Below are 14,906 nucleotides of genomic sequence, written 5' to 3' on the forward strand. Positions count from 1 at the left end.
ATTCCAAATTGTAATGTTTATGCAAATAGACTCATGAATCTCATAATGTGTAAACATTACAAATTCAAACTTCTAAAATAAATTTCCCTTAATAAAATACTGCCATTGGCTATTTTATAATGATGAAGCTTTTTTTTACATAGGATTTTGACTGAAGAATTTTTAAAGGGGTCTGTCATCTTTAGGAAAGCTTGAAAAAAGTCTCAATATACAGACTAAATTCCAGAGCACCAAGCCTTTTCCCTGAGTCTGCACTGAAGGAATGGGCATCAGGAGATAAACACTGATTTTCTGATCTGCATACAGAGCCCGCACTACCTGTTCCACTTACTTTGCATGGTTGACATCAGTATCAAATTAAAAATGCAGAGGCAAGTCACAGATGCTTTGAACAAACAGGACCAGAGAGGCCACCTTTTAAATATACCAGATCAATTTTATCACAATCTGTGGGGATGCAGCGAGAGGACAATATTTTCTAAAGTTCTTCAGGTAATTTTATTATGCAGCCATGATAAATACCCACACGTCCATTAACATTTTTATTTTAAGAAAAATCTGAGGGGACTTTTCTGGCACTCCAGTGGTTAAGACTTCATGCTTCCAATGCAGGGGACATGGGTTGAATCCCTGGTTGGGGAAATAGGATCCCATATGCCAAGCAGAGTTTTTGAATAAATAATAAATGAAAACTCTGAGTCCTAGATATCTCTCAGCGAATAGCAGAGCACAGCATAGAGCTCAAGCCACTTAATCTCAGTCTAAGCACTTCTCACCACAGCACATAGCTGTCCTGGCCTCAGCAGCCTTTGTGAGTATCAAACTTACTACACATATGTACATGGCACATCAAAAGTATCTGTGAGATGCAGGCCCTCAAGGCTCATTACTAGAAGAAATATACAGTAAAATTCAAATATTGAATTGCTTATTTTCTTATTTCCTTTTCAAAAGACTTTCCACTCACCTGAGAGACTCCATGACACAGGAAACCATGATCCTGGGTGTCCCAGGAAAAAGCAAGGGCTCCTCAGAGATGTTGCCAATTTTCTGCAGGTGGGGGTGATGTTCAACTCCTACAGAAGAATAACAATGCTATTTTTAGTATCATCAGCTTACAAAGAGTCTAGAATCTAAGATTCTGCAGCGTAGGCCAGCCTGTTCAACAAGAAGTGAGCAAACGGAAGACATTAGGACAAAAATACCATTGCCCATTTATGCCCGGTTATGGTCACCACATTGCCCAAATGAAAACTGATTATGTATGAAAGTGAGGTAACAAATTTACAGGACACTCAGCACAGTGAGCCATAGAAGATGTTTAATAAGCTACCATCAGTATGACTACTTCAGAGTCCAGGCTAACAGCAGAGTTGTCAGTAGGCAAATGTGCACTGGAAATCTTGTTCCATCCATAAAGGCTACTTGACCCATTAGAAAGTCCTGTCACCTCTGTGTCCTGGTTACTCCACCTGTAGAGTAGGGGTAAAAATACTGCCTAAACACAAAGAGAAATGGCGTCTGGATACTGACAAACCTTGACAACATCACACAAGTGAAATACAAAAGGCTACGTATTGTATAGAAAGTGAAGTCGCTCAGACGTGTCCGACTCTTTGCGAACCCATGGACAGTAGCCTACCAGGCTCCGAGATCCATGGGATTTTCCAGGCAAGAATACTGGAGTGGGCTGCCATTTCCTTCTCCAGGGGATCTTCCCAACCCAGGGATCGAACCTGGGTCTTCTGCATAGCAGACAGACGCTTTACCGTCTGAGCCACTAGAGTGATCCTAGTGGACTTCCCTGGTGGCTCAGACAGTAAAGTGTCTGCCTACAATGCGGGAGAGCCGGGTTTGATCCCCTGGAGAAGGAAACAGCAACCCACTCCAGTACTCTTGCCTGGAAAATCCCATGGACGGAGGATCCTGGTAAGCTACCATCCATGGGGTCGAAAAGAGCCAGACACGACTGAGCGACTTCACTTTCACTTTCATTTTCATGTATTGTTATGATTCCATTTACAGGAAGTGTTCAGAACAGGGAAATCTATAGAGACAAAAAAAAAAATACATTCGTGATTACCAAGGTGAGGAGGGTGGAGAGGGGCTACTTCGAGGGTGTGAGGATTCCGCCTGAGGTGACAAAAATGTGCTAAAGTTAGATTCTGATGATGGCTGTGGAGTTTTGTGAACACACTAAAAAAAAAAGTTTAATTCTACACGTTAAATCGGCAAAGTATATGGCATGTGAATTACATCTCAATAAAACTGTTCAGGACTTCCCTGGTGGTCCAGTGGTCAGGACTCCGTGCTTCCACACAGAGAGGCAGCGGGTTCAGTCTCTGGTCGGGGAACTAAGATCCTACACGCCATGTGCTACGGACAAAAACAACAAAACAGGAAAAAAGAATAAAACCTGTTCAAAAAATATATCCTAAAGAACCGAGGCAGGTTGTGAATATTAAATGAGTGGACACTGTCATATGCTTAGCCCAGTGCCTAGAACAGAGGATGCTCAATTAAAAGTAGCTCTGGGGAATTCCCCGGCACTCCAGTGGTTAGAACTCAGCGCTTTCATTGCACTGGGCCTGTTTTCAATCTCTGGTCAGGGACTCAGATCCTGCACATTATGGCAAAAAAAAAAAAAAAAAAAAACCCTGAAAAAAGTAAAAGTATCTCTGAAGATACCGATGCAGGAAGAGGTCAAGTAACATCAAGTCTGTTGTCACAGTGACAACACGAAGGTAAAACCCCTCACCTACAAACACTACTCCATTCAGAAAATTGCACTAAACACAATTTCTTAACATCATCAAATGAGGCAATGGTTTCAAAGGTACATTATAAATAGCATCAGACAGCCTGGGATGGGAGGCTGGGTTGGAATGTAATGGAACTTGGGGAGAAAAATCGTGGTCCAGACTCCTCTCCTCACACACCTCCTCCCAGGGAAAGACAAAGAAATGAAGCAGGGTTTCAAGGTGTGCCCAGGAGTCCTCATTAATAAAGCCAGAGTTTTCCAAAATCATTGGTTTCCAAATTCTCCTCAGGACTTCACATTTCCTTTTCACTAGAAGGGCGAGGTGGGGGATAAATTACAAGGACTTATGAAAAGACTGAAGAATCAGAAAATTCCATTTGCAGGGGAAAATAATCAAGATGTTTAAAGTCACCACCAGCCATTTCTGGGGGTTATTAAGACAGTCAAATCTCTTGACTGTAATCACCCCTAATTAGCCATCAGCAACTCATGAAATTACTCATGATATTGAGGACCCTTAAATTCCTGGGTCTCAGCCAAAAGTTACACTGAGATCCACCAGGAAGAAGGCCAACAAGTGCAAATTGGGACAGTTAAAACTCCTCTGAATCCGAGGCATGGTCTTCTTACTCTTGGCTGGGAAGCGGATATGCACAAAGACGGGATTTAACTTGGGAGTCAGATGAAATCTCTGCCAAGCTCTTGATAATGATCAACTAATCAGTAATTATTTACTTAGTATTTGGGGCACTCAGGTTCTTTCCAAGGTGCTATGGAATTCAGGAGAAGATGAGGCAATGCAGAGTCTTTGTTTCCAACTTAAAATGTGGATAAGTTTTAGGGACGTGAAATTGTGTGGGAAAAGGTCAGAGTCATCCAGAATAACTTAGGGTAAAGAGTGTGATGCAGATACCCTGAGCATAAATGGAGCTAGTTCAGGAGGAGAATCACTGGGGAGCTAGTATCAACAAAGAAGGTAGGACTGAAAATCAGTCCTTAGAGCCTGTGGGGGTTACAAAAGAACAATCCAGAGGGGTTGGCAAGAGTGTACACTACAGCCTGAAAGACCTGGATCGAGGGCCAACGTTCCCACTTATTAACCAGGTGACCTCAGGCAATTAACCTTTTAGACTTTCAACTTCCTCATCTGTAAAATGGGGGTACTATCTGTAATACAGTTGTTGTGAGTATTAAATATTTATTGAGAGTCCATGATATGGATGCTAAATACCCACTCTCTTTCTCTCTCACACACACACACATCAGGCTTGGTCCCTGCCCTGAAGGAAATTACTGGGTTGGCCAAAAATTTTATTTGAGTTCTTCCATAAGATGTAACAGAAAAAAACCTGAATGAACTTTTTGGCCAACTTGATATAATCTAGATGCTAGAGGGCTGCACACCTGTAAGAAGGTGAAGCATAAATAAGTATAAAAATAAAACTGTGATAAGAGCCATGGAAGAAAGTGCAGGTGCCTCAGAAAGTATACTGGACAGTGGTCAGAGACAGTCCCTCTGAAGAAGGCCTTTATGCTGGGTTTTGAGGGGGGAGTAGGATCAGTCAGGTGAAAAGGGAGGGGGCACTCCCGGGAGAGGGAATCACACATGAAAGGTGTGTGAAGATCTGGGAGGAAGGAGGAGGCAGCAAGGCAGGAACGTAGCAATTGAAGGAGAACACAGGGAGAGCCGATCCTCTGCTGAGTAATAAAGTCCCCAGAAGGTGGTAAATGGCTAGCTGAGGTGGGCAAGGGAAGGAGGTGGCAAAAGTGACTCCCCCCAGATTTCTGGTGGACAGAAGTAGCAAAGGAGATGCTAATGGAGCTTTTCTGGTTTTGTCAGGAAAAGAAGGGCAACGTTGAGGAAAGAGGGTGTGATACAAAGCAGTGGTTTCCAAATCTGACACGAAGTCAACCAGAAAAACATCTTAAATCATCAAAACAGTTTGAAAATAGATTTACAGCTGCTGCTGATAACCATGAGCCTCGTTCTTTTTGTATATTTTGCCTTTGGATATTTGCTGATAACAGAAGGAAGCCAACACGATTAGCATGTCATTTTAAAATACAGTTCCTTTCATCTTTATGCCACCCTTTTAAAATTTCCATTTTGAGTGTATGTTTTGTGTGGTCACATCATACACTGGTAGGTTAAAAAAATAACCAAACATAGACCAGTGCTATATGCTGAAACATTTTTTACGGATGGGGTGCAATCAAAAAAAATTTGTGGTGGCCACTACTCTTGAATGTTTTTTGACCAACTTTTTGTCAGATGTGACTGGTCACTTTTATCTCCTGAGATGGTTGGTGAGCGTGTCCTGGCGTCCACTTGGGTTTCCATGACTATAATAGGGAATAACAAATCTGACTCCATGTTGGATCTTTCTCTCTTAACTTTTGCACTATATTGCTTTTGCTACAAGTTAATCACTCAAGGGATGTTGCCTATAGTTTAAAGTGTACATAATGGTCCATCTCGGGGAACCTTGCCTCCCACACCTGAGCATTAAGCTAAAATACCTTTGTTTAGCTCACAGGAAACCTCCTGAACAGGCCCACCTGTGAATAGCTACAGGAAGGAAGAAACTAACACATGCCCTCTGGAGTCTGGCTGGAACCAGGAAATCATTCCAACAACTTGTCACCCTTTTGGAAGGCTTCCCTAGTGGGTCGGTGGTAAAGAATCTGCCTGCAATGCAGGTTATGCGGGTTTGATCCCTGTGTCAGGAAGATCCCCTGGAGAAGGAAATGGCAATCCACTCCAGTATCTTTGCTTGAGAAATCCCATGGACAGAGAAGCCTGGCAGGTTATTGTCTGTGGGGTCACAAGAGTCGGACACAACTCAGTGACTAAACAGCGATAACCCTTTTTGCTTTACCTCTTCACCTCCCCTTCTTTGTTCTATAAAAGAAACTAGCATCCAAACCTGGGCAAGATGGTTCTTTGGGATATTAGTCCACCAGCTTTCCAAATAAAGTCACTATTCCTTGCCCCAAAAACTCTCCATTGACTGGCCTGTGGCCTGTCCTGTGGTGAACAGTACAAGCTTGGACATGCTACCATGATTAGTATGTGTGAAATCAGTTCTGCTTTTCAAACTGTGGGTCATGACCCATTAGTCTGTCATGAAATCAATTGCGTGAGTCATGACCTGCACCTTTTTAAATGAAAGAGAAAATAGCAGTGTTTATCACACACAGTGAAGCTAAGTGAGTATGTCTCACTGAGACTCCTGGTCAGAAAAGTTTAGAAACCCTGGCTCTGGTGGATCAGAAGGCATTGCGGGATTCTCGCTGTGATGGGGGGAATAAAATCGTGAAGATGGAGCCAAGACATGTTACCCAAGCTCTGGGAAATGCCAGGAGAATTCTGATGAGATGGATGAGAAAGAGCCCTTGTAGGTTCTGGAGTGGGGAGGGACCTGATGAAAGTGAAGTTTCCCAAAAACCCACTTGGCCACAGCTCCAGGACTGAGTAAACACGCTGTCTGTGGAGTGAGTCGCCTTTGGGGGTTTGCTCCTGTTGATTTATAACCTTTCTTGACAGTGAACAAAAAATAATTATACAATCTAGTTTCTGTTGGAATATATGCTCCCTGGGGGCTGGAAGCCCCGCCGGCTCTCCTTTCTACAGAGAGCTTGCACGAAGGCTGGACCAGGCACGTGACATGGCTCAGGCCAAAGTCACAGGCCCCAAGACCTCGAGGGTGGGGAGGATGTGGCAGCAGGTGCGAAGGCTGGGGACGAGAGGATGGAAAGAAGGCCAGGAGAGATGTGACTCAGGATGGGTCACCGTGCCCTAGGCACTGGCACAGCTGTGCTGCCCTTTCTTACAGTCCACCTCTGAGCATCCTTCCTGCCCCTTCTCCTCCTGGCCTGCAGAACCCCTGGAAGATCCCCCTCTCTGATTTCAGCGTACCCCAGAAAGAAGCATCTGCTCAGCCTCTCAGGTTTGGGTTCAGTGAGACCACCTTGTAGCCACATCCCAACCACAGACAAGCCAGTCCCCCTCCCATCCCCCCACAAGGGAATTCCCACAAGGGAACACCACCACCCAGACAAACAAAGGCCCTAGTCCCTGGGGAGAGGAAGTGACTCACCAGTGCAGGAATGAGAGCCAGAGGTTTCAGAGAGAGGGGCCATTTAGATTCCAAGTCAGCACCCAGGAGGATCATGAGTGAGGACGAGTCTCAGAACCTACCTATTCCTCTGTGAAAGTTGCCCCCGAGGGTCCTGATATGCTGGAGCCTCCATCCTGCCCTGTCCTGTCTTCATCAAAAATGCCAACATCACCTTCTCCTGCCCTGCCTGTGTCTTCTAACAGAACTGTCCTCTCTTAGAAGTCTGGCCCGCTGTGTACTGCGCCCCTACCTGAGGCCCGGTTGTCTGTGGACCAGAGTACCAGGTGTCAGCTCCCAACATCAGGGCATCCAACCCACCTCTGTCTTAAATTATAAGAAAAGTGGAAGAAAAGTCAATGCCAGGAATCAACTTTTACTACGCATCAGATACACAACATAAGCATGTGATTTAATTCTCACAGCAAAACTGAGACCACGCGATGGGTAGAGGATAGGGCTTGGACTTGAAGACAGACCACCAACCACAGGGTTTCTCCTCTTTTCACTTTATTAAAATCACTGCCTCCCACGTAGCAGAGAATCATAGCTGGACACTCAATAAATGAATGAATGGAAGGATAGATGCCACCCCCAAGGGGACTGGGTGTATCTCACCTATTTTGCTAGGAGATGAAACATTTCAAGACATGACTTGACTGTGCCATGAACATCACTTAGAGCAAAGTGAGCCAAGATGAGCAATGTAATAATCTATTATTTCAGATAATAATAATATAGCTGGGAACTCTAACAAACACCTATTGAGTGGGTGCCATGTGTCATATGGTATTCTGAGAATTTCATATTCACTCATTCTATTCTTATAACAACCCCATGAAAGAGGTATTATTGAGAAATGGAGGTGCCAAGAAGTCAAATAACTCTCCCAAAGTCACCCAGCTAGCAGGTGGGAAAGTCACAATACAACCCAGGCAGCCTGAGCCCAGAGTTTATGCACGTAACCATCATTTGATGCTGCTTGCTATCCACACACAAACAGTGCCAGCTTAAAGGAGCAAAACGGAGGTTGCATCTGCTGCTGTCTTCTCCCTGGTGTCATCTAGAGTTAAAGGAACATTCTAAGTCTCAATAGGTACGTTGGATTCCTCAAGTCCCAACACAGCAGAGTGGTCCCACGTCTTCTGTAGGGCTGGGACCAGTCATCCTGAGATCATCCTTGAGTATTTGTATGGGGGCATATAGGTTACCAGCTAATGAGCTTTCAATACCTCTTGGGTTAGGAAGCTTCATGCAAGAGAGTACATATGACAAGGGGTGGGGGATCCCTGCCCTTGAGGATCTTAAACTTTTATCAAGGCAGCCAAATAAATACACAAAAGTGAAAGTGAAAGTCGCTCACTTGTGTCGGACTCTTTGCAACCCCATGGACTATACAGTCCATGGAATTCTCTAGGCCAGAATACTGGAGTGGGCAGCCTTTCCCTTCTCCACGGGATCTTCCCAATCCAGGGATCAAACCCAAGTCTCCTGCATTGCAGGCAGATTCTTTACCAGCTGAGCCACAAGGGAAACCCTGATACACAAATACATAAATAAATATTTCTTTCACAATGACACTTTACCCAAGACAGTGACCAATGGCTGGTACAGGCAAAAGGAATGCCAACAGTCCAAAAAAGTAAATATCACAGTGGACTTTTACTGTTAGCACTTACATTATTCTTTTTGAGAGAGGAATATCCTTTGAAGAGTCACCATTAACAACCAGGTGGGCAAATTTGCCAGCCAACAATGGGAGGTACAGGACAGAAGCTAGAAGCTTGTAAGCTAGACGCTTACAAGAGAATGGATTATCATCTCTTTTAACAGAGATGTTAGGCATGCTTGCTCTATGCTCTGTTTATGCTTCTCCCTCACTGGCCGGGGAGCTTCGCAAGGCCAGGAATAAGTTTATTCATCTTTACATCTTTGCTCATCTTTGCCTGGTACACAGTGGCTATGCAATAAAAGCTTGATGAATGAATGAAGGATGAATGGTGTGTGTCTCCAACAGACTTTTACTGAATTGCCAGGTGCTTAATGAATTGCTACAGACTGCCCTTGAGACAGAATGAAGGCACCAGGCCACTGCAGATGCGTGCTGCCTCCACAGCAGGTCCAACCCTCCCAAGCCCTCTGCTGGCCATCATCATTCGCCACAGCCCTTTCAGGAAATCCTGCCCCAGGCTGCAGTGCTGTGCTCTGCTGTGTTTAGTCTCTCAGTCGTGTCTGACTCTTTGTGACCCCATGGACTGTAGCCTGCCAGGCTCCTCTGTCCATGGGGATTCTCCAGGCAAGAATACTGGAGTGGGTTGCCATGCCCTCCTCCAGGGGATCTTCCCAACCCAGGGATCGAACCCAGGTCTCCCAAATTGCAGGTGGATTCTTTACCGTCTGAGTCACCATGGAAGCCCAGGGTATTGAGGAAAACAGACCTTGGGGGCCCCAGGCCCGGTAACATTTCCAGCATCACCCTACTGGGCTGAGGCCAGCCAGAGAGATGGGCCCCAGACATTCCCTCTGCTCTCTATCTTTGGTCTTTTCTCCTACCCCTTGCAAAGCCTATCCTTCTTCCACATCATATTGAAACTCAGCCACAGAACTCATTTCTTCCCACTGAACCTCCATTCTGCAAATCATCTGGCTTGCCCAGGGCATCCTGAAAAGCCAGAGAATTGGAATTAAGAAAAAATGTTGAGAAGATCTTAAAACTCCCTGGATACTTTTAAGCAAACACATGAGAGCAGGTTTTTGCTAACTCATTAAAGAAATCACCTTAGTTCTCCTTTCTTCCCTGGAGAAACTAGGTAATCAGCATGGATTAGTCAAGGATTTCAAGGCAAACTACATCATTTTCACAGTCATTGAGATTAATGTGGTGTATATTTGTTTTCACTCCTAAAAAATGTTTCCCAGGTAACCCAGGAAAACAGTCTAGGGTAGAAATATCAGGCAGGCAAGATATTTTCAATAAATGAGCCATTTGTTCCTGCTTCTGTATAGAGTTGCTTTTTCAATTTCAGATGACATGATACTGCAGATAAAAGGGAGAAATGTATTTGGAGTAAGAGTGCTTTCTCTTGTCCAAATATTACTTACTTAGTCATTTGATTTACAGCACTTGATAAACCTGGTTGAATTTCTCTACTTCTGTGTAGGTATCACATCAGAGCTCCAACCCAGCAATTGTCACCGTGTATCATTATGATTGGTGCTTTCCTTTCCTCCCCATAACAGGACACTACAGAAGGGTAAAGACTTTTCTCAAGGAATTATTTTTTATATTCTTGGCTCCTAGAACAGCACTTCGGGGCCCAGTAGGTGTTCTGTGACAACAGGAAGAACTTACATTCAATCTCACTTGGAGGGCCTTCTCTTCAGGCATGATTGTAATACATTCCAAATGTACTGATGCCCAGCCTACAGTCTGAATAGAGACTCTACTGCTTTGTAATAACTATAACTGTTTCTGAAATTAACACCATCAATGACATTCTCTGCTCTCTTCAGACACACATCATAGTGAACTGTAAAGGGATGCAGGCCACTCTCACTAGGAATCAAAGATACCTACAGACAGACTCCATATTCCTCCCTGCTCAGAATTCAACCCCTCCCCAGCATTCTCTGCCAAGAATGATTTGTAATCCCTGGGTTGTAGACATTGAAGGAAACAAGGTCAGACTTCCACAGCCTGAGCTCTGCACAAGAACCACAGATTTTCTGACGTGCTACCCAAGCCTTCTCCAAGATGATGAGCCATCTCATTGCAAAAAGCAATATATTTTCCAGCCACTTTTGATCGAAGGCAGGTGGCCATGGGACTAAGGGCTGCTCTGGCTCAGGCTGAGCTACCCTTCTGGCCCACTTTCTCTCCTTTTGCTATAAGGTCCAGGTCCTGACATCCACAAATGGCCCTTGGCCCTCTGGCAATCACCTGTGTACATCTGTGTATACACACACACACACACACACACACACATCAGGTAAGGCGGGTGTGCCAAGTGTACTAACAGAACAAACTCACAGACAACAAGCATCATTTTTACCCATAAGGTGGGTCTAGGTGAGACTTAACGGCTGTGTGGAACACTTAGAAAAAAAGATGTTTATAAAACTGTACGTGTTTATTGAAGAAAAATTGAAAACGACAGGGAAACATAAAGAGAAAAGTGATAATTACTCATAACCTCACAATCCTGGTTAGCCACTCAATGTTTTGGGTGTTTTTCCTTCTGGTGTTTGTTTCTATGCTTAATAATTTTACACGAAGTGGAAGTGTTAGTCACTCAGTCACGTATGACTCTTTGCAACCCCATAGACTGTGCCTGTCAGGCTCCTCCGTCCATGAAATTCTTCAAACAAGAACACTGAAGTGGGTAGCTATTCCCTTCTCCAGGGGATTTTTCTGACTCAGGGATCGAATCCAGGTGTCCCATATTGCAGGCAGATTCTTTACCATCTGAGTCCCCAGGGCAGGTGGATACACTCTTTGAAAACAACCCATAAGTAAGAAGGATGTTAAATAGTTATACCTTTTGGCTTAGTGATTCTGGCTTTAGGAATCTAGTATAAGGACCTAAGCAGAGAAACGGGTAAAGACTTTCCTACAAAGACATTCATCACAGATTCCAACAATAAAGGAATTTCTTACATATGTTATCTGACTTCCATGGGGTTAACTATTACACAGTGATTAAAATATTTATGAATGTTACTAATAAAATGCTTATGATTTAAAATGAAAAATAAATGCAAAACTATTTAAGTGATTATATATAGAACATATAGATAACATACATAGTTCAGTTCAGTTTAGTTCAGTCGCTCAGTCGTGTCCAACTCTTTGTGACCCCATGAATCACAGCACGCCAGGCCTCCCTGTCCATCACCAACTCCCGGAGTTCACTCAAACTCACGACAGAGGATTAGATGGCTGGATGGCATCACTGACTCGATGGACGTGAGTTTGAGTGAACATACATAAGTAAATATTAATAAGTAATATAAAGATTATGCATAAGTATATATTAATAAGTGATATATAGACTACATATATAAGTATATATTCTATATTTTAGTATAGAATATTAAAATATTTTAATCACTGTTTAATAGTTCACCCCATGGAAGCCAGATAACATTGTCTAAGGAATTCTTTTATTGTTGGAATCTGTGACAAATATCCTTATAGGAAATTCTTTACCTGTTTCTCTGTTTAGATCCTTACAGTAGATTCCTAAAACCAGAATCACTAAGCCAAAAGGTATAACTATTTAAAATCCTTCTTACATATGAATTGTTTTAAAAAAGAGTGTGTCCACCTAAAATCCCACTGAAATGGGTAAAATCAACACACTTGCCAATAATGTTAGCATTATAATAGTTTCCAATTTGATGCATAGTTAGTTAGGGTAAGCAAGTAGCTACAACAAGCCATTCCAGAGTTTCAAAGGCTTAACACACAAAAAGTTTTTGCTCAATTCATTATCTGATGTGGGTTGGCAGGGGCATTCGGCTCCACACAGGCATGCAGGCATCCAAGGAGCCAGTCTCCTTTCACCTAAGGACGTCACCATTGTCTAGGGCCCCAGAATCCTCCACTGGTTTTCTTTTTTTTTCCCACTTTCCATTCAGTGAACAAACAAGGGAAAAGGGAAAGCATGCGAGACTGAGCTGACAGCTTCACAGAGGTAATTTAAGTCACCGCCACTCTCCTATTCCATTAGTCATATGGCCACACCTAACTGCAGAGCCTGTAGGAAGGTGGTCTGTCCACATTCCCAGGAGGAAACTTTTGAGTAAATGACTTTTCCTGGTACAGGATGGGCATCAATGTGTTAGTCACAATAGGTGAAAAAAAAAAAGTCATTTTAACTGTATTTCCTTTGATTATTAGTAAAGTTGGAACAGATTTTCATTTTTATTATCCATGTGCACTATCCTGTGCATTTTGCCAGTTTTTCTGTTGAGTTCATAATGTTTTCAGTTGAGTTTTAAGAAGCACTTTCTATATTGAGGACACTGACTCTTATTTTCTCAAGTTCTTTCAGTTTGATTTTTGTCTTTTAATTTTGCTTATAACTTTTATGGAAATAAGTTTTCTTTTTTTTTCCTGCCATACAGTAGATCCTTGTTAGTTCAGTTCAGTCGCTCAGTCACGTCCAACTCTTTGCGACTCCAAGGACTGCGGCATGTCAGGCTTCCCTGTCCATCATCAACTCCCGCAGCTTACTCAAACTCATGTCCATCGAGTCAGTGATGCCACCTAACCATCTCATCCTCTGTCATCCCCTTCTCTTCCTGCCTTCAATCTTTCCCAGCATCAGCGTCTTTTCCAATGAGTCAATTCTTCGAATCAGATGGCCAAAGTATTGGAGTTTCAGCTTCAACATCAGTCCTTCCAATGAATATTCAGGACCGATTTCCTTTAGAATGGACTGTCTGGACCTCCTTGCAGTCCAAGGGACTCTCAAGAGTCTTCTCCAACACCACAGTTCAAAAGCATCAATTTTCCAGCAGTCAGCTTTCTTTATCGTCCAACTCTCACATCCATACATAACTACTGAAAAAATCATAGCTTTGACAAGATGGACTTTTGTTGGCAAAGTAATGTCTCTGCTTTTTAATATGCTGTCTAGGTTGGTCATAGCTTTTCTTTCAAGGAGCAAGTGTGTTTTAATTTTATGGCTGCAGTCACCATCTGTAGTGATTTTGGAGCCTAAGAAAATAAACTCTCTTACTGTTTCCACTGTTTTCCCATCTATTTCCCATGAAGTGATGGGACCAGATGCCATGATCTTCATTTTCTGAATGTTGAGCTTTAAGCCAACATTTTCACTCTCCTCTTTCACTTTCATCAAGAGGCTCTTTAGTTCTTCACTTTCTGCCATAAGGGTGGTGTCATCTGCATATCTGATGTTATTGGTATTTCTCCCAGCAATCTTGATCCCAGCTTGTGCTTCCTCCAGTCCAGTGTTTCTCATGATGTACTCTGCATAGAAGTTAAATAAGCAGGGTGACAATATATAGCCTTGATGTACCCCTTTCCCAATTTGGAACCAGTCTGTTGTTCCATGTCCGGTTCTAACTGTTGCTTCTTGACCTGCATACAGATATCTCAGGAGGCAGGTCAGGTGGTCTGGTATTCCCATCTCTTTAAGAATTTTCCACAGTTTGTTGTGATCCACACAGTCAAAAGCTTTGGCATAGTCAATAAGGCCTTTGTCAACTTGTTAGTTACCTATTTTATTTACTTTTTGTCACAATATTTATTTATGTGATTTCTTAACCCAATGTAGACTTCTCTCCAGTATTAAGAGTCAGAACCTTGGGGGAGGGGATTTATGACAGTTGAATGCTGTGAGGAAGCACTGTTTTATTTATTTTTTAATTTTTTATTTACTTTTTATTTCTGTTTCGCGGTACAAACAATTAACAGTGTTGTCACAGTCTTTAAGTCTATCAGTCATTTCCTTTGTGGCTTTCTGATCGGCATCTCATCACAAAATCACAAAGCACACAAAAACTGGGACATTCTAACCCAACTCTCCAAATCCATCATTTTTTTAGTCGTGATTCACAGATGAATAAACTGATGCTCAACGAAACCAGATGACTGTTACAAAGTATCACAGCTAACTAGACACAGAGCTCAGACTAGAGATTTTTGATTTTTAATGAGTGTGTAATACATGACAGCTTGCACTGAACACTTTTCGAACATTATTTTATGAGGCAGGTGCTACCGATATGCCCATTTTACAGAGGAGGAAACTGAGGCTTCGAGCAGTGAAGCACTGTGCCCAAGGTCACCAGAAGCAATACGCCCCTAGTAAGGAGCAGAAGCGTGATGAAAACCAAGGTCACCTGGCTTGTCTCGGCACTCCACTAAGTTGCCTCTCAGGTCCCCTGATACACATTTCCTGGAGAGCTGTCTGTGTTCACATTCACCAGGTACGAGACACAGGTTGCAGCCTGGGTCTGGCCAGGGGAGCTGGTATGCGTGAGGTTGTGCTCTGCGT

At 43.2% G+C, this 14,906-nt stretch overlaps 1 protein-coding gene across 3 annotated transcripts in view; it reads right to left on the minus strand.

Moving 5' to 3' along the window:
* The window catches only part of THSD4 (thrombospondin type 1 domain containing 4), a 668,521-nt gene that overhangs the window by 634,523 nt on the left and 19,092 nt on the right, over nucleotides 1–14,906 (minus strand). For all 3 annotated transcript variants that reach the window (XM_044925374.2, XM_025296515.3, XM_044925373.2), the window contains one exon: nucleotides 968–1,076. In XM_044925374.2, the coding sequence (XP_044781309.2) occupies nucleotides 968–996 (29 nt within the window). In that variant the 5' untranslated portion in view covers nucleotides 997–1,076. The remainder of the gene's footprint in view (nucleotides 1–967; nucleotides 1,077–14,906) is intronic.

The sequence above is a fragment of the Bubalus bubalis genome, chromosome 11, assembly GCF_019923935.1.
Source record: "Bubalus bubalis isolate 160015118507 breed Murrah chromosome 11, NDDB_SH_1, whole genome shotgun sequence".
Lineage (NCBI taxonomy): Eukaryota > Metazoa > Chordata > Mammalia > Artiodactyla > Bovidae > Bubalus > Bubalus bubalis.